The 25686-nt window shown below is 37.2% G+C and overlaps 5 protein-coding genes across 9 annotated transcripts in view; 3 read left to right on the plus strand and 2 right to left on the minus strand.

Moving 5' to 3' along the window:
• The first annotated feature begins 69 nt into the window (after window positions 1-69).
• On the plus strand, window positions 70-7153 carry LOC138183083 (phospholipid-transporting ATPase ABCA3). Its single transcript, XM_069119621.1, has 17 exons — window positions 70-266; window positions 577-1520; window positions 1592-1991; window positions 2067-2234; window positions 2306-2493; window positions 2575-2739; window positions 2828-2936; window positions 3006-3160; window positions 3242-4748; window positions 4827-4952; window positions 5036-5254; window positions 5327-5599; window positions 5675-5976; window positions 6053-6200; window positions 6275-6485; window positions 6565-6778; window positions 6859-7153. Exons 2-17 carry the CDS (start codon window positions 912-914, stop codon window positions 7066-7068), a joined length of 5004 nt encoding a protein of 1667 aa, XP_068975722.1. The 5' UTR covers window positions 70-266; window positions 577-911; the 3' UTR covers window positions 7069-7153.
• A 361-nt stretch (window positions 7154-7514) lies between these two features.
• LOC138183093 (pupal cuticle protein 20) lies at window positions 7515-11482 on the minus strand. Its single transcript, XM_069119653.1, has 5 exons — window positions 11390-11482; window positions 10664-10988; window positions 8646-8801; window positions 7861-8121; window positions 7515-7693 (listed from the first exon to the last, which is right to left on the minus strand). The coding sequence occupies exons 1-5, from the start codon at window positions 11396-11398 to the stop codon at window positions 7581-7583; spliced, it is 864 nt and encodes a 287-aa protein (XP_068975754.1). The 5' UTR covers window positions 11399-11482; the 3' UTR covers window positions 7515-7580.
• A 5094-nt stretch (window positions 11483-16576) lies between these two features.
• On the plus strand, window positions 16577-20177 carry LOC138183094 (polyamine-modulated factor 1). The gene is made up of 3 exons (XM_069119655.1): window positions 16577-16835; window positions 19138-19350; window positions 19426-20177. Exons 1-3 carry the CDS (start codon window positions 16741-16743, stop codon window positions 19688-19690), a joined length of 573 nt encoding a protein of 190 aa, XP_068975756.1. The 5' UTR covers window positions 16577-16740; the 3' UTR covers window positions 19691-20177.
• On the minus strand, window positions 19795-20324 carry LOC138183252 (uncharacterized). Its single transcript, XM_069119925.1, has 2 exons — window positions 19977-20324; window positions 19795-19908 (listed from the first exon to the last, which is right to left on the minus strand). The coding sequence occupies exons 1-2, from the start codon at window positions 20322-20324 to the stop codon at window positions 19795-19797; spliced, it is 462 nt and encodes a 153-aa protein (XP_068976026.1).
• A 359-nt stretch (window positions 20325-20683) lies between these two features.
• The window catches only part of HnRNP-K (Heterogeneous nuclear ribonucleoprotein K), a 91177-nt gene continuing 86174 nt past the window's right edge, over window positions 20684-25686 (plus strand). For 2 of the 5 annotated variants that reach the window (XM_069119633.1, XM_069119640.1), the window contains exon 1: window positions 20688-20816. The gene's annotated coding sequence lies outside the window, so the exon portion shown is untranslated. Of the gene's footprint in view, window positions 20817-25686 lie in introns of all 5 variants that reach the window. The other 3 variants (XM_069119638.1, XM_069119634.1, XM_069119639.1) reach the window with 3 other exon arrangements.

Genomic DNA, 25686 nt, shown 5'->3' on the forward strand with positions numbered 1-25686 from the left:
ATTTTGTATCTTACAAGATAATATGCTATATGCAAGCATTATCTGGTGGCGGAACTATGGACTACTCTAAACGTAAGTAGCGCCGTAACTTATACATATGTATGAATGACATGTCACTGCATTTCGTGTGTGACATTACTGTGTTTCCTTATGTTAACGTATTCTTAACAAAAATATGTAATATGTAAAAGTGCTTAAAGTGATACTACTATTTTTATAAAGTATTTACTCTAGATTTAATGGAAAGCATTTTGGAGACATGGAAGGTATTTATTATATACAATTCTTTCCATTGAATAGATACATATATTTCTATCTCATCAAAAGATGATTTAATTTTAAATTAAAATTTTATAATGTTTAAAATGATTCTATAAACAATTATCATAAAATGCATTTTATTGTTGGATTGATTTCATGATTCTTCAAATAATATCGTAACATGCATTGTGTTTTTTTGATTGATTTTATTGTTCTTAATATTATTTTTTCTTAATATTACTACTCTTTCATCTTAATGTTACTTTATCATTATTGATATTATTGTCATTTTGTAATAATAGTCATTCTTTTCAGATACAATTACTATGACAACCTTACCAAAGAAAAATAAAGAAGTTAAGCTTTAAAAAATTCTGGTAAAAAATTAAAGAAAAATCTATCCAAATATGTATTTAAAAAACATTATTTAATAACGTCATAGTCAAGGTTACATAGCAAAGCATGTTGTATTCTGTTAGTATACATGCTGATTCATACATCAATCCTGATAGTTTATTTATGATACTTTTATGAACTTTCAATGACATTCTATAACTCATCCGATTATGTGTGCGAAGCATATGCACTATGTCATTGATTGATTTAAAATAAAAGATCTTTAAAAAAATATAGATATTTAACATTTAAAAATGGGAAATGACATCAGAAATTTTGGCTTGCTTTTATATAAAAATTTAATAGTTAGGAAGAGACATTGGAAAACAATAATTTTACAATGTTCGGTACCTATTGCTTTATTTGTATTGATACAAGCTGTCAGGGATTTTAGTGTACAACCACCTCGTGTAATCAATGGAAGTACATATTATCCTATAGAAAATAAAGAACAGTTAGCAGTAATAAACAGAGATTACACATTTTTATATTATGTACCACACAATACATACACAGAAAGTATTTTGCAAGATGTAAGAATATGTATGACACTCTCATATGAAAATGTAGTTGGTTTTTTAACTGAAGATGATATGATCAATGCTTACACAACATTACAAGCCAAATCTCCTAGTGTGGAAGTATTAGGACTTGTGTTTGAGCAATATAATACGACTGATATAAAGTACAAAATCAGACATTCTTTCAAAATTCCAAATGTATTATTTCAAAATATGTTTGATCAACCTGCATATGATCCACGTGCTCTATATGTAAATGCCATACCATTTGTACCATTACAAATGTGTGTTGATGAAGCTTTGATAGATCGCACAGTATCACATTCTTCAATGGATTGGAAGGTATTACATGTGTATAATATTAAGTAATCAGCACTATCAATACCTTACATTATTTGTTCTATTCATTTTAGGTATCAATACAAAGAATGCCTTATCCACCTTATATTAAAATAGATGAATCTGATACAATATTAAGACTGGTGATATGTACGTTTGCACTCATTGCTTTCTTAATTCCACTTTGTGTAGAAATAAACTATGCAACAAAGGAAAAGTACATTGGCGTAAATGTTCTGATGGCAATGAATGGGGTGAAAGAATATCAGAATTTATTAAGTTGGTTGGTCACTGGCATTGTATTCAGTATTTTTTATATAGTACCAACGATAATATTATTTAAGAATACATTTTCTGGGAAAGTTGATCCATACCTATATTATAGTAATACTTTCATATTTTGGCTAATACTTACAATGCATGTAGGTCATTTAATATCATTTGGTATGCATATTGCTGCATATTTTTCAAAACGTAAGTTGTTTTAGAAGAAATATTAAATAAAAAAAAAATGAAAAATAACTATAATATATAATGGATCTTTTTTAGCACGTTTTGTGATAATAACATTAACAATTATTTATACTGCTTCTTTTTCACTACATGGAAATTTGATAAGGCAAGAATTCTTTTCAATAATACCATATTTGGGAATATTGTTCCCAAATATATTACTATATAGATTCCTTGAAGAAGTAAATGGATATGAGACTCAATGTGTGTAAAATACTTTTAATATTTTTTAATGCCTTGCAATTTTCTAAATATTAATTATGTGCAATTTTTAGTAACTGGTATTCAATGGTCAAACATGTTTGTTGTTGGAAACACGCAATATAATACTACTGGTTGCATCGGATTTATACTTATCTTCTCAATTATAGGTGCTTTCTTACATTTTATTCTTACTATATATATTAATGCCATACACCCAGGAAAATATGGGGTTCGTAACGACCCACTTTACTTTTTGAAGGTAAATTTTTATTTTGTTAGAATAATTAGAATTGTTCTTGAGATGCATTGAATATATGTATGATAACAATACATTTTCTAGTATTTAAAGAAAAATAAAGTAACTTTTGATGACGATATAGAAGATTTTGATTATGGAAGTATAGACAATGAAAATTTTGAACCAGTTGTAAATGGTGTACTTATTCCTGGAATTCAAATTCGTAATCTTAAAAAAACATATAAAAGTATTTGTTTACGAAAATCAGTAAGTTTTCTAACTTATTAAATTTAGTTGATAAATTATTATTATTGTCTCTAATTAGATTGGATTAATAATAATTATTCTATCACAGAAAGTCCAAGCTTTAAAGGGAATTTCAATGGATTTATATAAAGGACAAATAACTGCTTTACTGGGACACAATGGGGCAGGGAAAACTACACTCATGTCTATTTTGACAGGTAAAAATTCACTTACTTTCGTATTGAATGTGTTTATTTAATTTCTTTGAATCAACTATTTTATAATAGGTGTAATAAGTGCAACCGAAGGAAAAGTTCTTATAAATGGTCAAAACATAGTAAAAAACTTGCAATCTATTAGAAATGATTTGGGTTTATGCCCTCAAGAAAATATGGTTTTTCCCGATTTGAGTGTATTTGAGCAATTAGAATTTTTTGGTCTAGTAAGTATAGTTGAAATTAAGTAACATTGTAAGTGTAAGAAACAATTTTTAAAAACTGAAGAGTGTGTATGTGCGTTTTAGCTGAAAGGTGTAAATAAAAAGAGGAAAGAAATCAAACAAAATATTAATGTCTTACTTGAGAAGTTAAAACTGCATGAAAAAAAAGATGTTCTCCCAAGCACGTTGTCTGGAGGACAAAAAAGGAGATTGTGTCTTGGGATGGCTCTTATTGGTGATGCTAGTACTATAATTTTAGATGAACCAACGTCGGGAATGGATCCTGAAACTAGAAGAGATATATGGGATATTATATTAAAAATAAGAGGGAAGAAAACGATTTTGATCAGTACACATAATATGGAAGAGGCTGACATACTTGGAGATCGAATCGCCATTGTACATGGAGGACGATTAAAATGTTATGGTACATCGATGTTTTTGAAGAAACAGTATGGCTACGGCCATATGGAAGTTACTTTGTCAACAAAATCATGGTGCAGTCCAGATAAAGTTATAAATCAATTTGATCCAAGGACGCAACAAATAAGCGTTGATAGTGAAAAGATCGTTTTAAGCGTACCGAACACTGAAACTTTACCGCAATCTTTGGATAAAGTTGAAGGCCAGAAAAGAAATCTGGGAGTTACAGGGATTAGCGTATCACTCATCACATTGGAAGAAGTATTCTTAAAAGTAATTAAAAATGAGGACAATGGAAAACATTTAAACGAATTGTTCTGTCCTCCATCACAAAAGGTAGAAGGATGGAGTTTATGTATGCAATCAATTTTAGCATTATATCACAAGAAATTGACGTACACTAAAAAAAATTTGAGTAACACATTATTAATATTGTTTTTGCCACTTTTGTCTGTCGTGTTAATGGGTTTAAGTTATGATACACCTACTGATTCAACAAATATATTTCCGTTAGAACTTAATATATATAGACATCCAAAAGTTCTGTATTCTTCCAAAAACGAAACTACTGGCACGATATACGCAAATTTAATCAAATATTTTGGTGGATTTGCCGAAGAGGTAGAACAAAATACAAGCGTTACAGAAGCCCTATTGGGTAGGGCGGTCGAAAATATTAAAGAGTATCGTAATAATTACATTGTCTCTGCAGAATTTAATATTTCTGATGATGTCCTATTTGCTAATGGTTTTTATTCTGGAATTGCAATTCATAGCATGCCCTTAACTATAAATTTATTATCAAATGCGCTAATCAAAGCTGTGGCTGGCGATGAATATTCTATTCGTGTTTCAAGTCAGAAATTACCAAGTGCTTTATCTGCAACACCACTATACATGATAGAAACCGATTCTCTAACGAGAGTATTGGTCTTTTGTTCTTTCTTCTTTCCAACTGTTGCACTTTTCATCGTTCATCCTTTCCAGGAAATGGAAAGCAAAATAAAGCAACTCCAGAGAATGACGGGAATTAGCTCTTTTTCATACTGGCTTACTATGTTTACTTTCGATTTATTAGTTCTTACAGTATCCATATTTATTATCATAATAGGATCTTATATTATGGATGTTATTTTGGATATACGATTATACTACAAGATAGAAATATGTAAGATAATACAATATTAAGAATTATTACATGTGCTAAGAATTGAATCTTATAATATTGTTGTTGTTTTTTTTTTAGTGATAATGATATTATTGCTATTGCTTTTTGGCATAAATTCTTTATTTATATCGTATATCTTCAGTTTTATAAATAAATCGAGAAATACTGTAGTAACTATTTTATCTACTGTACCAATTGGATTGGGTAAGTTATACTGCACTATGGAATGGTAAAGAAATGAAAAATACGAAATGAGCAAGCTAATATATTTTTTTTTAATATTCTAGTTTTATTACATTATCTCCTTCAGGAAGTGCTTGGTACTTTTTCATGGTTGAAAATTCTTTACTCTATCCAAAAAGGAATATTTTATCTGATGCCTCACATAAGCCTATTTAATGGTCAATTATCTTTTTTCATCATAGCTCTGCAAAATGCGAGATGTCGTCGATTACCAAATCGACTGCAAGAGGTAGTTTGCATGGGTATTCCGGATATTTGTTGTGGTACGAATGTATTAATTATTTTAATAAAATTTTTAAGTTAATGATATGTAATATAATTGAAGTCTTCCTTAGGTTTGGACTGTGCGGATGGAGTATGCAAGAACCAGCTTTCTTACTTTTCTGATTATGATTTTAAAATGAGTTTAAAAAATTGCATTATATACCTATCTCTCACTCCGTTAATGTATTTTGCTATACTTATTATTTTAGAGGAACGATTACCTCATAAATTCTATGCTAAAATATTCTGTCAAAATTTAAGAGATCCATGCAATATACAAGATGATCAAGTGAAAAAGGAAAAGCATGCAGTGGCAATAGAAATCAGAAAATTACAAAACCGTGGTATAGTATTTTACGAATATTTTTTTAGAGAAATGGAGATGAGAAATTGAATGAAAATTTATACTATATCGATAGGTGCATCGAAGAAAATGAACGAGGAACCAACTAAAACAGTTCCTACTATCGAAAATAATTGCATAGAAAGCCCAAATAACAACGATAGCCTGTTCTTAGTTTATGAATTAAGTAAATATTACGGAAAGTTGATGGCAGTACAGGAAATTAGTTTCCGTGTGAAGCAACGAGAATGCTTTGGATTGCTTGGCGTTAATGGCGCTGGGAAGAGCACCACATTTAGAATGTTGACCGGTGAAGAAATACCAAACAGTGGAACTATGTACTTAGGAAAATCAGAAATTCATACTGATAGAAAAAACGTAATATATCATTTCTTTTGCATTCCTCCCAGTTTTGCTATTTTTATTATATATTATATATGCATTTTTCACATAGTATCTTGCTCAAATGGGATATTGTCCACAAACTGATGCATTGCTCGATTCTTTGAATTCATTCGATCATTTGCGACTTTTTGCATTGCTTCGCGGTATTCCCAGAGCGAAAGTGGATTTAGAAGTTAACAAATGGATTAATAGACTTAGTAAGACTTATCTGCTTTTTGAATTTACTTCGAGTAGTCATTGTGCAGATTTACAATTGTGTTTGTCATATTAGATTTAAATTCTTGTATGCATCAACCGAGCGGTACTTATAGCGGAGGAAATAAGCGACGATTGAACATTGCTATGGCACTTATTGGAAATCCAACTCTTGTTCTTTTGGATGAACCAACTACGGGAGTCGATCCAGCAGCTAGAAGATCGCTCTGGAATATACTCCAGACCTGCCAAACAATGGGACAAGCTATTATACTCACTTCTCACAGGTACTTTATCCAACTCGATAATGCATGTTACTTAAAATTATTATATAACCATATTTGCATAAAAAAATATCCGTAATAGCATGGAAGAATGTGAAGCTTTGTGCAACAGACTAGTCATTATGGTGAAAGGTCAATTGGTTTGCGTCGGTGCAAGTCAGGAATTGAAGCAACGATTCGGCGCTGGTTACGATATTCACGTTAAATTAAGTCCGAGCCGAACGGACGATGATGTCAGCAGTATAAAAAGTATTATAGAATCTTCTCTAACGTGTGAACTGAGGGATGAGAATTTGGTAATAATTCTGAACTAATGTGGAAGATTTGTAAATATATTTCTGTATAGTCTTCACTGATTTCATGTTCCAATTCGCAGGGGCTTATCGCGTATCATGTGAGTGATATTAAAACGACATGGGAGAAGATGTATAATACAATGAATGATTTAAAAGCGCAATATAGTTGTATCGATGATTATGCTGTTTTGTCAGCTACATTAGAACAACTTTTCATTCAGTTCGCTAGAGGAACTGAATTGACAAAAGCGCCTACTGTGGATTCCACTACTCAGACCACTAATGTATAAATACCGCCAGATATTTTAGCAAGTTTTTCAGTTAAATAAATGTAAATGTATCTAATTTTTTTCTAATACATGGTTTTACGTTGTAGTTTGTGAATCTTAAACACATAGCAAATGTTAATTAAGTTATTTATTTCAAGATGTACGTTTGAATCACAAAAGAATACTTTATTTTTAAAGACTTGTGCTGAAATTATTGTAATTTATTCATTGCAATTATTATAATTTGAAATATAATATTTATTTATATCAATAAATATTACTTAAAAAGTCGAATAAATATTATATTTCCCGTGAACAGGAGCCGATGACAACATTGTCAAAAGGAAAGTGAAAAGTTCGAATATTAATATAGGAAAAAAGAAAGAACATCGTAAATAAGGTTCTCACATTTTATATAAATAAGAAAGTTACATAAACGATATATTCTTATGTACATACGTCCGCCTTTAAATGATATTACTGTAATGGAACAAGATTGATCGTGTAATACGTAATGACTTGTGCGGTGTCGTCTAATAATGGTATCCGCCCGAGCTTGTTTGGTACGAGTTTGGACCCTGATAAGGTCCACCACCGCCGCCACCTCCTCGGCCGGCGCCACCACCACCACCTCCACCGCCTCCGTCTATTAATAAAAAGAAATCAATTTAATCAAAACAAATACGCAAAATTATTTTAGTAATTAAATTATCACGATGATAAAAAAGTGCTTTCTTTCTAAATTTCTTTCTTCAGATAGTTCTAACGTCTACTCAGAGATTCACGAAACAAGATATCATCGATGAAACTCACTGTATCCACCCCCTGAAGGATATCCGGCTCCGCCACCATTACCGCCACCGCCACCACCGGAAGTATCTTGATTTTCGCCTCTGGCCTCAGCCGCGAGTGCTAACTCGACGCCTCGTTGAATTTCTGGTGGAATTGGAGGTGGTGTTGGTAAATGTGCGCCTTGGGGATGGAAACCTTCTTCATCCGCGGTGTAGCTGATGCTATACTGTACACCATCAGGTCCGGTGTACGAGTATGATCCGCTCACCGCTTCCGCGTTACCTAGAAAAGCGAGACAACACGTGAATACTTGACGCAACAGGTGCTCGGCGGGATTGCACCACGTATCGAGTATTTTTGCGGCTTTCTAGCTTGTTAGAAATGATCATTGTTCGGTAATCACTCATCGCGAATTGAATTGGCCGAAATTAGGACATGTGATTACTTAGATACCTGTGGTTTTTCCGTACGATCTCTTCAGAATCTTCTTAACGTTTTACAACATCCAAGAACTTACAACTTCCATAAAGATGTCGAAATATTATCAATTTTGAAAATCTCTATTTTGCAAGTAAAATACTGGCGGTAGGTAAAGATCCGAGAACAAGTTAGATGGAAGTCACATTTTAGGAGTTGCAGTGCTATTGCGTTCATCGGTTCGGTTCCATTGTAAACGGAACGATTCGAGGCCGAACACGATGATGGATAGGAATATTCATAACAGTGAGAAATGATAGCGACGAACCGCGAAGAAAAGGAACACGAGGGATATCGCTGTTGAGAAATAAGAATGGCCCTGATCTCACCTTGCTGGTGACCCGTTTCTTGCGCACTGATACCATTTCCTGTTTCGTAGCTGAATTGGTAGTTGCCATCACCGCCATTCTGATTGTTGAACGAGACGATAGGTATCTCTTGGCCTCCTCCAGGTCCTCCTCTTGGCCCACCACCGCCTCCACCGGCTAAAGCATAAATTGAAACAAATGTTCGAAAATATCGCATAAGTAATTTAACTTGTGTAAAGTCTTTACCGTTATAAAAGTACCTGAATTGCCACAGACTTTGATCGACTCGAGTACCCTTTCTATGCAACTGACTTTTAAACAGCCCTGAGAAAGTTGATAATCGACCGGTCGTACATCGAATACAAAAAAAAGCTAGCAAGAAGCTAGCCAGAATTTTAAGCGATTCGAACAGAACACATCTTCTGTTCTGCCGCGTATAATCGACTTTTTATCGATCACTGTATCCGCGCAATCCACCGGGTTGCGCCATATCAGGTGAAATCCGCGAACGCACTCGAGATTAATTCGTAACTGAATGGGGCCTAATTACTTGGTCGGTCGCGACAACGCGTTGTACTAAAGGAGACACACACGAGACGCTTTGGTGTTCTTATTTTCGCAATCCAGCAAGAATTCTCACCGTCAAATCATACGTAGATTCGAGAGCGCTGTTACTAAGACCGTGCTGGTGTGTCTTCATTAAAGGAGCGCCTCGGGGGATAAAGTGATTAGACGTTTCGCGTAGTACCGTGATTTTCACTTTTCTTTCGTCCCCGTGACACGAGCCCCGGTTTCACGACATACTTTACATATTTTGATGCAACTCCGACCAACCAACTGTCTCTCATAGCGCGCGATTTCTCTCTCTTCTTGGTTCTCTACCTTTTCTAATGTATGTCTGATGTAACGTGACACAACTGTTCCACGATAATCCAAGTGATTTTCTCTACGCGCGTGTTACCGAAACGAACTATGATAAACGTTTCGGTGATTCCTTCTGTGATTGAGTAATTTGTTATGTCTAACTTTTTCTCCGGCTACAACAAGTTTTTCTCCGCGAGTTTTATGGCCATAATGATTTTAATGATGTGTGAAATGTTTGCGCTGACGAGACGTAATAGTCTTAGTCGGGACTAACGAGAAAAAAAAAACAATATATAGCACCAGGGTACGTGTTGAACGAGTACTCTGGTTAAGTACATGTTTTCTCTTGGTTGCGTAATGCGCCAGAATAAAAAGTTGTACTCCTACATAGATCAATGATGAGACACGAGAAAGAAGAAAATAAGAGAACTCGAAAGCTTCGAGCTTCTTACTTATGCAAAGTAAAAATTTTACTGATAAATAACAGTAGGGTACTTGCTGCTTATATGCTTTGTATTATTATTTCGATGATTTCATATGATCAAATATGGTATTGACTCAATGACTGTAATTGCAATATCTTTTCGTAAAAGGCATGGAATCATTATTATTGCCTTTCACTCGGTAACCTGATATTAGGATTAGATAATAAAAAGTTACGGCGATGATTTAATTCGAAAAGTCATCTATAAGGAGGCGATGATGTTTTCAATAAAACTTAATATCATCATGTAAGGGGACATTAAAGCCTAACATGGGATACTAACTATATTATTACAGTATTATAAGCTGCAATTTAGTCGCAGTATTCGCGCAAAGTACGGTAATTCATTATGGGAAGATCAATAATTCTGTCCGCTTTATCGAAAACCATCTTTGAAGTATTGAAGAGAAAACTACGATAATTGGCAAACACGAGGAAGGACGTATTCGAAAACTACATGCAAACAAATTAAAAGATTGCTGCAATTGATTATTTCGATCATATCCAAGAATCGATTGTACGATACGCTCGATTTCACTGGATTTAATTATCGCGTATTATTATCAAATATTATCAAATATTTGATCTATTGTTGAATGCTCTACTAAAGTTTTATGTTATTATTTCTACATAATATTTCTATCTTTTCTACGTTATAAGTTGGAAAATAAAATGAAGAAATAATACTTACGTCCTCCGTAGGCACCTCCGCCTCCACCACCAAACGCACCACTACCTCCGCCGCCACCAAAAGCGCCACCTCCTCCGCCACCACCGCCATATGCTCCTGGTGCACCAGGTCCACCCGGTCCACCCGGTCCACCTGGTCCACCTGGTCCGCCTGGTCCACCTGGTCTACCAGGTCCCCCAGGACCACCTGGACCACCGTGGCCACGATTCGGAGCTTGTATTAATCCTGCGCCTCCTGCGGTGCCTGCATTGCCCGGAGGAAGGTAAGTATTGTCTAGTCGGGCGGCGTGACACGTACCGACGATGGCCAACAACGCGACAGCGAGCTGTTAAAATAGTCGTCAATAACTTCAACCGTTGAAGGTACTATGCAAGTCAATTCTTTAGAATACTTGAAACGTTTGCAAAATTATTTTTGAATCGGAATAAAATATGATTTTCTCGTAGGTAATGTCACTGAAAAGATTTCCTAAGCACACTATGTCTTATTTCACCGACTCTAATCGATATTAAAAGGGAATTGTACGAACGAAATTATACATTAGCCTTTTCCTTCTTAATTTTGAAAAGAATTACGTGAAGAGATGTATATAGGTAAAATTTATCGAATAGATCGCTAATTCACGCTCGACATCACTGACTCACGACTTGGAGAATCGAGAACCGGAAGCGGAGCGTTCGTAGGTGTCACCTAGCGCGGGAGAAAATAGACGAATGCGACTCGTACCGATCTCATCTCGCTGATGTACCGTTCGATTTGTATGAAAAGCGAACCTCCCCGATGATACCGGTCGCACAATGGAACGTTCTATCGCCAAACGATGGCAATAATTGGTCTGTGCAGATTCAGGTCGAAGCAACCGCGCTTATATACCGATCCGAGGCTGGAGGATCGTCTTCCTCCCACCCAAGAGGAAGACTCTCAGAAACAGCATCGACTCTGGTGAACACCCGGTGCCGCGTCCCTCGGCGAAGTTCGCGAACTCGGTTAACGAATGAGCGACGGAGAAAGAGTTCTAGGAGGCACGAAGAGTAGAAGGAAACCGAGGGAGAAGGCGGATCAAGATGAGCCTCGGTGAGAGATGTGGGATGAGGGGTGATTACGCAAGCCAGGTGATACAGATCGGCGGGCATCTCTCGTCGGACCTGAAGGTCGGCTAATCGGGTCGACATGAAAGTGAACCGAGATTGGTATGTATAAGATGTATAGGTAAGCGAAGGGACGAACGACGTGGCTAGTAAAAAAAGAAAGATTATATACCACGAGGTGGTACACTATGGTTAGTAAAAGACAATCATTTAAACGAAAGAAAGACGAAAAGTGGTGGTGTTTGATGAAGATGACCGCGGCGATGTTTCTTGTGCCGCAGATTGCGAAGTCCAACTACAATTTAAGATGCGTGAGTTCCCTCTTTGTAATTATATCGGTCATTTCGTATTCGACGTTGCTCGGTGTACACGGGGTCGCGCGACGTCATCACCATCATCCACGATAGACGGGATGGCTTATAGAGAGCAACGCATGGTCTGCAACGGAGCGCGATCATTGCGCAACTTGGTGCGTTGCGCATCAACCGTACCGATGGTACGTAATTTTATATAGATGTGAGAGCGTGTACATACACGAAAGGCCGCTCCAAATCGTTTCTAGTGTTACCGATCGGCACGTAACTTTCCGCTTAACGATTCCCCTCGGGTCACCGTACTCACGTTCTGAGGCAGACGCCTCGACGTGATCGCTTCCCAATAACCATCTTTTACCTCTCTCGTCTACGGCGCGACGCTTCGATTTTGCCTCGGAGCGGGCCAGCGTGAACAGTTTAGTTCCTTATTCAGACTTCAGACTATTCACTTTTACCGGGTCGATTTGCAGTGACGTATGTGCGCGGAGATCGGTTTAGTCTTTGCCAGGGAGAGATTTTTGGTTTCTTCACGAACAGCAGCTGCGATTAACCCCTGAGTGACCTGTTGTGCTGTCTGTATACTTCATTATCGAATGGTCCCTTTGATCTTTCTCACGAACGATAGATCAACGATGTATTTTATCGCTTTTATACGAAGTTACTTTCAGAGCTTATAATTACAAAGCTTTCCCTAGACAGTCTTCATTACCGCAGTATAGAAACGCTAATTGATGTTGCGTTATTGGTGAGAAACGTGTATTAGTGGATATGATTGCTACTCGTGAGAATGTGTTCATCTCTCTGCGTACACCGCGCAGTGCAGCGTAAGAGGGAAGAAAATCGCGCGAAAGAAAAAATGCGTTTGTACATGGAACTGAAACTGAGACACGCGCGAATTTGCAAAGTAATTCCAATCTAGAGAGCGAATGGGAGAATCGATTAGGAGTAGTCGACACTGTAGATTGCATGCTTCCGATACAATCGCTTTGACATCGTGTCGAATATGTACTCTACTACACGTGTATCGCCTAAGGGTGAGTGAAATGTCTTGCGTAATCGGTCGTACTTTCTTCCTATGATGCTTATAATAAACGTTTGTGAAAGAAAGTTCCTGAATCGATGAGGTAATCCATCTCACTCCCCCAACGAGTTATCTCAGAATGCTCTTCGTAGTTATGTAAACTCTTTAATTTCTAAAATCGATTTATAGTCTCGTGGCTTTCACGGACTTGCTTTGATGGTTCGACAACGCGACTGGCACTGCGGCATAAGTAAACTCAGTTCTTCGGAAAACTATAAATCATGCCGCTCTTTCCCATGCATTTCTCATCTATTTGTTCAGCTTTTGCTCCACCAGCTTTACGACCTCGAATTAAGTTTCTCAGGAAATTTCACACAAAGGAGACCCAGTGACCCTATCCGTGTTGCGCTTAGTTGACTACTAAATTCTTCAAATTCGCTTCAGGCAAGTAACTGGCACGGCCGACACTTGGATGAGGGTTAATACGCTTATCTACCGATCGCTGGTAACAAATTCGATCCGTGGAACATCGGATCTTTCAGATCTGATCCGTTGAAAAAAGATATCGGGAATCGAGCAGGAACGTTGGACAGAATACAGAAATCAGCGTGATTCGATGATCGATAGGATTGGTAGATTGCTAGCCATTCGAATTAGCTGATGCAGGGGTGCGGCTCTCGCAAAAAACGGGGCAATCGTGAGCCAGGGTCTCGATAATAGGATACCACGAACGTTCGAGACAATGTATACCTGGGCACGGAAAGACTAGAATGCTTTCTAAACGGATCGAGTCACCGAACACACCGATACGCTTTGAGAAGACCCAGCCCTTTGGCGCGCTATCCGCGCATTCATCTATCTTGCTGCTCGTGTTATGCCAGAGGTGAGGTTCATCGGCGAAACGCTTCATCGAGAACTGCACTCCAACAGTGGGCGCTGTCGCCAAAAAAGGTTGTGCATGAGAAGACGGGATCCTAGTCAAGTAATAAGCGATCTAATGTTGCATCGTTCTCCAAGACACCTGATCTTCCCGGTAAAACCCGAATATGGTGCTACTGCGTGATACTTTGTAAGAGAAACAAAAGATTTTTAACCTTTCCCTTATTGTTGCGCTTGTATCTTTTTTTTAGGGAAAGGGTTGACCTTATTGTCATTCAGTCTTGTTTAGTGAGAATATCGGAACCTTTGTCTCGTTGAAACATCCATCAACATCTATCTATTTGAGATTTCAATGTACACTGCGCAACAGAAATATCACTGTTTGTTCATCTGGAGAGGTTGCAGTTTAATGGATTAAGAAACGTACAGGTTTGATAGATTGGCTAATTGCAGTTATGCACACAGCGTGGTATATGCATGTGTAAAGAGAAACAATTTCGTGCCCCAGTGGCACGATGCTATTCCCGTAATCAGAATAATCAGACGACAATTCCAATCAACTTTCTCCTCGGTACGAATTCTAAGAGAATAAGACACGAACGCGAATTGCGGAAGCGGCTCACACGTCGTTATTGAATAATGATCTCGAATAGGAGGGATTGCACGCATAATGCCTCCCTCCTATCGACTCCTGAGCCTTGCTTTGTTACAATCTCGCTATATAGATGATGATACCATTTCGAAAGAGCCACGCCACAGAGGTCGACGGAGGAAGGAAATATTTGCGGTTTAGATAGTTCTGGTACTTTCTGACGCAACCACGTGGGTGGTATAGCGATGATAACAAGGAGGATGACAAAGTAGATGAACACACGTTCGTCGCGTCCAAACTATTTTCTCGCAATTCTATGCAGCAGCCTGACGCAATTGACGGATGATTCTTGCGTATTGGAATTCTTAAAATACGTGCTAGTACTTTCATCCGGGATACCGAGCGCATCATCGTGATGATAATCGTTTCGCGTTCGCTGCAACATATAAAATTTAAACATTTCTCCATCTACCTAACTGCCTCCGGGCCACGACCAAGACGAACGATGTAATTGACTAGAATGAGGATAGTAAAAGGAACGAGAGAACAAAGGGACGTTGGTAAAGCCATCTTTTGTTATAGAACGCCACGGATGAAATCCTGTTCCATGGAATTTGAAAACGTATCGCGATCATTAGATCCGGGATTTTTCTCGATCGCGATCGATGTGATCGAGACTGGTCGAGAAGATGCCGTTTTCTCGATTGAAGAGGGTCGGTCGTCTCCGGAGTGAGCGAGTGAATGGGTGCCCACGGTAGCGCTCTGAGCCTTCTCTCCGTGAGCTGGCTCACGGCTACGGGGAAAGAAAATATAGTTCAGGCCGATTGCATAATGGAGCGGAGGCGCATCACATCGGTTCGACTCAATGCGAGCTACTTTGAGAATCTGCGGTAACAGCGAACGTCTCTTCTTCCAGCGTCAACGTTGACCTTTGAAGTTGAAGATATAGCGGAACGGTTGTAACACCGATATTCTCTGAAGGTAGGGGTGCAGTCATGTAACGAAGCTGAAAACCATTAGCCCCAAGCTATAGAGTTAGATGATCCAATTTCTAGTCTGGTAGTTTGTATATCGACACCCGGACTCACGACCTGTTCGCCTTGGAAGCTAAGGAATATAAGAGCAAGCCCTTCGAACCACTAGCTCAGAACGATGCGCGACTGTGTCGTCGAAGCATCTGAACCTATTGTGAATTTCGGTCCTATCGGTTAGTATCATGCTTCTTACATGGCAAGTTTAGGATCTGAGTCTGACTTGCGGTTATATTGAGTCTGAAATATCAGATATAATTATTTTTATGTTTTTAACAAATGAAAAAAAATGAATGTTGTTATTTTAGTTAGCCGAGTATATCAGTGTGTATCTTTGTAAATCGAAAATAACAATTCTGTCGTGACATATCATTTGGTAGATTTCACTAGTAAGGAAGACATGCTAATTAAAGTTGACGTTAGATCTAATTAATACTGATATAGGTGATTAGGATACTCGAGTAACATACGTGTTTAATTTGAGAGGAATGTTAATTAGATCTAAGTAAGTTATTGCGAGGCTCGTCGCAGCATCTGTTTTAATTGTTAGTTACTTATATCTGCTTATACATACATGTATGTATATCTTCACTTCTGTCCTTATTAGTCATAGACTTTTGCCATTCCTACAGCTCGTTTTGTTCGCATGAAATAGTTTTCACTTTAGTTGAGTAACATTTAGATTTATTATTGGTTACTAAAATTGATTCCTGGAACATTATAACATGCTATATCTTTAATAGTAATATTTAAAAAGAAAAATATTACACGCAGTTTAATATTAACTGTAATACTCTATCCAGTAATTGTTTAATTATTTTATACCTTTTTCTCTTGAAAGAAATACTTTTTCTTCTAAATTTAAATATCAGTAATCACATACACAAACATATTGATTGGTAGAGAGATGTTGGTAACATTCAAGTGAAGATGATTTCAAGCACAAAACTGCCATCTATACGTAGCGTTCCAAACTACTTCAAAGTTCTCGACATACTTTTAGACGATTTGAATTATTTCCAACAGTTCCAAGAGACGCGAAAGTACTGGTCCGTACTCTATAGAATGAAAGAACCGTTATATTCAGCTTTCGGTGAAGTGTTCAGTTACTGAAATTCGAAGATTCTGTAATTATACACAATTCGATCGAGAATGGCGGAGGATCAGGAACAGGGACATCCAAACAATGTTTTCTTATTTCGACTAGCTATTTTAAACAGTTTTAAACGCATCGCAGAATCAGTGAGGTAAGTAAATTATTTCGGATAACAAAGATGTAACTTTAGTCAATTTAGACACATAGACAAGTAATATTTGTTACAATTTATCTAGAATATATTATTTACAATATTATATTTATGAAAGGATCTAATGTTTAGAGGTTATGCAGCCTTTCATAGCTTGGGGTTCGCGGTTCTTTTATACATATACATATGTAGACGCATGCGCCTCCAATTAATATTCAAACAAATCTCTACTGTATTTATCAATATCTCTTTGTAGATTTTTTTTATAATAATAAGTCATACATGTTCGCAATATTTTTTCAGTAACATTGCATAATATGTACATTGGTTATTGCATAAATAACTCAACTGTGATAATACAGATATTCAAACAATGTTAGCGTGAAACGATATTTAAGCTTGTGAATATATTCTTAAAAATGAAGCTAAGAAATAAATATCATAAGAAATAAATATCATAATAAATATCATAAATGACATGTTCTGATAAATAATATTTATGTATTAAGCTAAAATAAATGAAGCACGGAATATTTGTATGGTATAAAACCGGGCTAGGCCAGATTGTCATTGAATTTCAGGTTATGTTTTTCTCATATACGTTTGTACGATAACAGTACTGCCAACGTAAGTGTGTCAAGTACGAACTGCGGTCAAGAATGCTTCTTTAATTAAGAAAGCCAAAGGGAACACATAACCAGCGGGAGCAGATCAGGACGTTGTTGTATATAATACGTTTTAGAGAGCTTGATGTTTCGTTTATCAGCGGTAGAAGGAGTGAAGAGGTGGTGGAGGAAAAGGGGGGATCGTCAATGACCCAAACGAGCGATGGTGTTACTCGATGTCATTGGCCTCTCTGGACGTCGCATGTTAATTTGTCGGTGTTCACGTGGCCCAACAATTGTCCATTGCTGTTTGACGGTTCTATGAGCGAGACGGGTCGATTTTTGAAATTAGTTTCCTTCGGTACCCGCTTCCTAGAATCTACCGCTCTTTGAAACCCAACACACCAGTTGACCTTCGAAGAATTCCACGAAGTGTTCGAGGAAACAAAGGGTCCCTGGTCCCTCCCTGATGTGGTCACCATCGTTCGGCTCTATCATTCGTACAGTACGTGTCGTGGGGATCGTACGGGTACCTCTGCCTGTCCGTTATTTTCACGTTGGAATGAATCAGTGACGAACGTGTTCTCTGTACAATTACATTCTTCGTCGTTTTAGTTTATTTCTATCGTTTGTATAATTTTTTTTAACGATTGCGTAATTCTCTCTTTACGATATAAAAAGTTACGATAACATTTTTTCTCGATGACCTCATAGAAGCGAAGAGAAGATCAATCGTGATGAAATCGAGATTCAACGATGGAGGAACATGCCACGAAGCGTATTCAATTAGGTCAGGACTAATGCAAATATGTAGTATTGACATCAAATTGCACCCGTCCCGGCCTGATTGAGTGCGCGTAAATCAGCGGAAGAATCGAAGGTGTAGTTTTTATGTTAGTAATTTCCTGCACTTTTAATAAGAAATGTAATTTACAATATATTTAAAATATATGTTACGTCATTCTAAAAATCATACGTTAATTGTAAATTTCCCTGAAGATTAATTTATAGATGTTTATGATTAGTTTACGATTGGATTTTTCTTAAAATTACATTGTATTAAATATTAATAAAGATAAACCACGCAGTTTTTGCATTTTCATAATTGTGTGAAAAAGATTTCTCATTAATCATCACGTTAATACATGAAAAAATTCCGGAAATTGTGCAACGATTACGGGTTAGTATTGTATGCTTCGACTATAATACTATAAAACTGGATTGGCTCGTCCGAATACTGGTTCTCCCCCATTCAATCGCGCGAGCCTTTGTGGACGGTAAACAAAGAAAAATTTGATCCCAGCGATAGTAGAACCTCTACATGCACGCAACGATCATTGAACGTACTCATTCACGTTTATTTAGCCAGGTGTTGGTATAAAAGGAATATTACTCGCCCGAGTTGTTGTACATGCAACGCGTGTTCATATTTTATTTGTTATATTCCGATCTCACGTTAATTAAATCAATCACGAAATAAAATACGAAAATATGAACAAGATGCATTGTTGTTTACGTTACATATAGTTAGTATTACATAGTTCCTATGTATGTGTAACTACAATTATGTTAAGTGAGTCTAACAAAGAGTCATTAACATTCATAAGAAAATGTAATAAAGTTAAACAAAATAAAATTTGCATTCTCTTTCAACTGGATTTTCATGAAAATATTTAAATCGTTTAAAAATCTTTCAGCGAGGATGCTTTCGTGGATGCTCTTACGATTCTTACAATTCTCAAGACAAAGCCGAGTATGGGGCAAAAGTTGCATAAAGCAATGTGCTCGGAGCTTCTCGATAAAATGAATGGCGATTTAGAAGATATATTAAACGAAGGATCCTTGCAGGAGGGATTGGAAAAAGTTGCGAAATTATCGGACGCAAATTCTTCCGTGACCGAAGGTACTTGGTAAGCTAGGATTCTTAGCGATATCTGACCAGTAATTTATTATTAATGATTAATCATTAATATGTTTCGTTTTAGGAGGCCACCGGGTAATGTATCCTTACATTTACGTTCACTAGATGCGCAGAAAATTAAAGAAGAAAGCGCATTGTTGGAAAAACAAGTAAACGAGATGGAAGAAGAAAACGCAATTCTAATGAAAAGGATTGCAGAAAAGAGATCAAATATAGTGGCCATGAATGACAGCATGATACAATCCTTAAATAAGTCAGTAAATGTGATAGATTCATTAAAAAAAAGAAGGGAATGGTTAGAAAAATGTTTCGTACTACTGGAGCATTAATGATAATAAAATAGTATTACAAATATTACACAAAGGATATTGTGAGATATGAACAACGAAGAATGTATATGTATATTTTATAACTTGTACAGAATTTATTTTAATTAGAATCTTTGTTTAGTAAGTCTGGGATCAGTTAGGATCATATTTACTCTATCATTTAAATCTGGCGTTATCTGAAATTTTTTCAATTTTCGTATTAGCGCCATATTTTTCTTCTGTAAATAAAAATATATATGAAAATTCGATCGAACATATTGATGTAATATATATATATAAAGGATACCTCTTGAATTTTAATCATTTTTTTCACTGCCATTATCTTTTTATTATTTTCGTCTGCTGCTTTGTTTAATTCTTCTAATTCTCTTCTCAAATTATCTCTCTGCAATGTTAATGAATCAATTTTCTGTTGAATAGTCTCATTGTTTGTCTTCTCAATGCATTTTAAGTAATTACAATGAACTTCCTTTAATTCTTCCTCTAAGTCATTGTATCTTCTCTTCACATTTTCCAATACATATGTCCCCTTATCTTTCAATTGATTCACATTATATATTTCTATCTCGGTAGTTGCACATTCTTTTTGGCATTCTAATAATTCTGATTCAACATCGTCTATCTCCTTGTACATTCGGTATAATTGATCTGAAATCCGGCTTTCTTGAATTCCACAATGTTGCAATACCACTTACAAATATTACATTATTTATCAGTTTCGTAATTTGTCACATTAAAAGATATTACAAATTGAACAAAATAGAGACAGAAACATGAATTTGTATTACCGAATGATAATAATTGATCAATATTATGATTGTTACAGTCCATCTTTTCAGTAGTGTGTCTAACAACTTACAATTTGAACGGTTTTGCAATATGGCGGCGTGCCGCCAAAGCATTCCCGCGTAAACCAATGCTATATCTTGATTGGTCGAAACGGTCCAATAGAAAACGTCCTTGTTGCCGGCAACTTAGCGAAACGCTCGACAGATGGCGAGAGCATTAGCTCAGTATTCGCTACGCACCCGCTGTTCGCCATTGTATCGTGATTGCTGTTAAGTTTCGTGTTTGTGAGTGAGAATTCATCCGGTTTATCGAATTCTGGAGTTCTTCTACGCATTGGGTAAGTCGGAAACCTTATGATGGTGTAATGCTATTTCATTCGTGCTGTAATTTTCATATATTTTTCACGATTATGCGAGCAAAGCGTGATTCGTCTTCGAGGGACGACGTATACATTTTTTTGGGGGTTAGTTTCTGACCCTCGCGCGTCAGCCCTCTTCCGTACGCGTGGTCAAGCCGTAGGATAATCGTTCAAACCTTATTCGAATTCGTAATTTATAACAATTTCACAAAGAAAACCATTTAGAGTATTAATTAAACCATTGAGGTTATATATCGAATATGATAACGAATTCGAAGTCTTTCTATGATAATCCTATGCCGTAGAATTTTTAGACGCTTTGAATCGACAGCTAAGTCAATAATTTCGGCCATGCGACCAGGCGTGTAACATGTCGTTAGAATTTTGTATCTTACAGAAACGTAAACGCGCGGATATGATGCGGTGTTTGTATACCGGTTTTTATTCGATTAGTTTTTCTATATTTCAGCGTCATATAATGACAAGTCAACTGGATGAAACGAAGCAACTGAGCATCAATATTTCTACGAACGTTATCTCGCTTGATAAGAATACAAACTTTACGTATCGTACTTGCTACTTTGCGCAATACATGTAGCGTTATACTACAACGCCTAAACGGATACGCGTATTTTTTATTAATATTATTTTCAAATGATTTGCGATTATTTATCGTGTAACTTGAAACTGGAAGCATAGTTTTATAGTATTCGTATCAACGATTCTTTGTTATCTAACTCGTTACTCAACGCGGGGCGTAGTAATATACGGAAAAAAATATTCCATAACGAACGACACAATTGCTTTTGGCGTATCACGTGTTTACTTGCATAATACTTTCCGGAAATATTTTGTGTTATCGTTAGGTAATATGCGAATCGTGATTTTACGAACGCAATAATGGTTCGAGGTACAAGTGAACGATCGATTTATTGTGTAAAACTCTGGCATGCGGAATTAAAATCGCTTTTACGTTGTTTTTACGACGAAACATACTCCCTCTGTGAACCAGGAACGATGTTATCCGGCGAGAGCGGGGATTAACGTTTTTGTGTATGACAAATGTGGCTCTCTTAAGTTGTAATGACACGATTAGCGTTTCGATTTAATCGAGAATCTGTTAGATGAAAATTTATTGGATCGATGTTGAATCGCGCTTATACGGAGCTATATTCGAGAAATATTTATGCGACGATATATGTACTGCTGGACTCTAAAAGTAGATGGCGCCATGCTAAATCAAAATTAACAGCAAGTAAGGGCTGTTTAATATACATACTTTATTCATTTTTGCGAGTGTTTCATATTATTCGCGCTTCCACTACGTAAACAGTTTGTATTAAAATTTTATTGCCGATAAGGTTTGAAAATTTCTAGATGTTAATTGCAAAGGCAAAGCTCTTCCTTATCGATTACGATACTCTGATTCACGATGAGTGATTAATACAAGCTTTGTCTCATCAAATGAAAAATTATTTTCATTTCTATTAGTCGCGTCATCGTTCAATCATCGCAGTATCACTTCATTTATCCATTATATTATGTTAATCATTTTTTAATCATCAAAGAATTATATCGAGTTATACAATAAAAATATTTGATAATTTAAGCTAAGAACGAGCTCAACATTAACTTCTATATTTGAGTCATCTGAATTGAATTTCATCTATTAATAAGATTCATAAAACAATTATCAGGGATTCGATGCAGCCAATTTCCTTAATACTACCAGCTCGTTATCGAACAATCCCACGTGCATTCACGATTTCCTTGCCCTTCACTGGCGTATCTTCTGATCGTTCCACCGTGAACTTCGGCTTTAATGCCTATTATTTTCTTACGACGCTAACCGCTTCTGACAGTTGTTTGCCAGGTTCCGCAATTAATTTGCCGATTACATTGTCGAGTATTTGATCGTACTATTATATTCGATTCATGCGCACGCCTGCCTCTGTAATTTGCTAGCTAATTCAGATCCATCAATCGTGACGCTTTTGGATAGAAAATTTCCTTCAATGAGACAAATTCTATCTTTCACAAATTGTATAAGTCTTTAAGGTATTGATAATACACAAATTCAAAGAAACTGTAAGGTTTAGAGAACAACTCTGCTGTGCTTCATTAATTAGTTAATCAAGTGATCCCTTGGTTAGAAACTTTAACGATCCCGATACTAATGGAAGCCGAATCAGTGCTAGCTAGATCGATTTTATCCTTGTGAATCTAAATACGATGTAATTTATTCGTAACGAAAATAAAACGATACCGTCAAAGATATAAGATGTATAAATAAAGAAATTGTTATATTCAAGAGATCGAGAATCTAAATATATACCAGGGTTATCCTGTCACCGTTCGATGTCGATGATCTATTCCCAAAATCTCAGACAATCCCTCTATCTATAAACGACCCTCATAACGCTCCGCTGATCTACTTTTTCCTTCAACCCTTCCATCATCCTACTCCGTCGTCTTCACTTTCTCCTCTTTTTCTCTTCTCTTCTCGTTTTCTCATTCCACTCGAACACTTTCTCCGAGTCACGAATGGTAAGCGGTGTTTGTACCCTTCCTGTGTTCGACTATATATATATATATACATATAACGAGGCATCATTCATAATTCGAGAATCGAGCGCGATATCGAACGTTCCACGGGAAATTGCTAGGAAGGTTCCAAGGGAAACGCGACCCCCTGATTGGCTGGTGCGTGGTGGGAGTGTAGGAGCAAGCTAGTTTGGGCTAGGTCAAGCCGAGTTAGGTCGCGTTCAGGTAGGGACATCCTTCGCGAACGGGTGGTGGACGGCTGGGGGTGGATTTCTACCGGTGGGGTTCGACACAATGGCACAACAAACCGTTGCCCTGGTAACTGGTCGTTCGAGGTTGCCATCACAAAACTTTCCAACTTGTGACTGCAAACATTAATGCTGGCACACGCGTTATCGAGAGAGAAAACCGACGAGGCGCGGAGGTGGCCGCGTGAGTTCACACGCACGCCCATCGTCACGCGAGCACGCGTGCTCGCGACACGCACCGCGGTGTGTCCCCGCGCGGAAAACAATGAGAAAGGGAGAAGAGGATGCCCGTGGTCAACCCCCGTGCACCACCCTGTTTCATTATTTTCGGTGGTTCCCGCCCTCTTACTTTTTAATGCGCGCCTATTTGCTAACCCTATGGTGTAATCGTGGTGTAAATTACCTCATGCGCGGCGAATCGTGTAGGGTCTGTTCCTCTCGGGGGTTTCGTTTCGTTGTTTCCGATGACCGAGATGTTGTAGCAATCCTTTGTCTCTTTCTGTCAAATTCGAATCGGGATATCCGAATTGTTTAGATTGAAGATTTCGATTTTTAAACATTCGAGTTCTCGCAATGTCTTGACGTCTCCTATCTCACTCTGTTTTTCGCCAAACTGTTCTCGTTATTGATCTCGACCAAAACGCAGTCACCACGTCATCCGGCACACTGATGTAATTACAGACGAACTGGCCGAGCCTTTTGTCCATTATGATTAATCGTTCGAGTACTTTTGCATCTTCATTATCGTACCGCGATAGATCCAAAGACCATCAATTTGAATAGTCGTACACACGCGCCAATTCGGGGCAATTAATTTCATCGTCGATGAAATTCGTATTCGGGTTCGGTGTAAATCGATGAGAATTTATCCGCACAAGCTAGGCCCCGCGCTTCCGATTAATTTGATCTGACGTTGGAGACACGAATCGAAGTAATCGCTTGAACACGGGTCGATAGCGTGGTCTCGCGAATTAATTGTTTCGATTAATCGCATAAAAGAGCATAATTGCATAAAACTCGAGCTACTTTGACCTCGATACGATTTTTGCCCGGTCTGTTATCGCGATGCTGGTTATGTATTTTCCAACGCGATCCGTTCCTTTTTAACCGCGAAACTTGGTCTGGATATCGGCTATGGATGACAGAATGGTTCGATGGAATTTATAAAAGATTTGTCGCCGAATCAAACCATTGATCGATTGACAAAATTGAACGATACAAACGCGTAAAGCTCTTTCTTTTTTCCGGCCGATATACGTAGTAAATTTTTTGGATTTAAGATTTATCGCGACGTTTCGTAACGGTGCTCCAGAGTGAGATAAAATAAATTATTCTCGCATTCTCTTTCCATTTTTTTGTTGTTCGTTACGAAGGCACCATCGAGCAATTTATTTCTTTGTTTGCTTTTTTTCGTGGCTACGTTTAAATGAAATATTTCAATTCGCCTGTGGCTGTGCATACAGTGTATGCGGTTGCCTGTGTCGATTAATGTCACTTCGATATCACTATACATTTTCAACGTTACAACGTTACAAAGGAGTCTAAAGTACACTCGTATATTTCCTGTTGGTTCAGATTCGAATCTATTTTTCGAAACGCCAATTTTTAACCATTTTTATATCCTTTCGAAACTTCCCAGGAACGACTTTCCATCTAAATTAACTTTTTGCCTCGTACTTGTCGTTCGTAAAAATTTCCAGGCTTTGTATCTGTTGTAAAATATTCAACAATTTTTTTTTTATGAATTCTTTGACGTTTTCCATCTTTCACGTTTGATCAGCCTATGGCGATGATCTTCGCGAAATAATAAGACCAACGATAGAAGAAGATTGAAATTCCATTATTCGACAACGTAGTCGTCTGCTGGAAAAGAATTTTTCTGTACAGTCGAAGCTCGTGCGAGGATACGCGAGCAACTCGTTCGCAAAAATATGTCATCGATTCGCTGACTTTCGTGGCGTTCCAGTTAGCCACGTGGTTCGAGGAAAACACTTGACCAGGTGAAGTGAAACTCGCGCGCGCGTTAAACCGCGTAAATGACACACATCCGCGCTCTA

The sequence above is a fragment of the Bombus flavifrons genome, chromosome 9, assembly GCF_040668555.2.
Source record: "Bombus flavifrons isolate JBK064 chromosome 9, iyBomFlav1_principal, whole genome shotgun sequence".
Lineage (NCBI taxonomy): Eukaryota > Metazoa > Arthropoda > Insecta > Hymenoptera > Apidae > Bombus > Bombus flavifrons.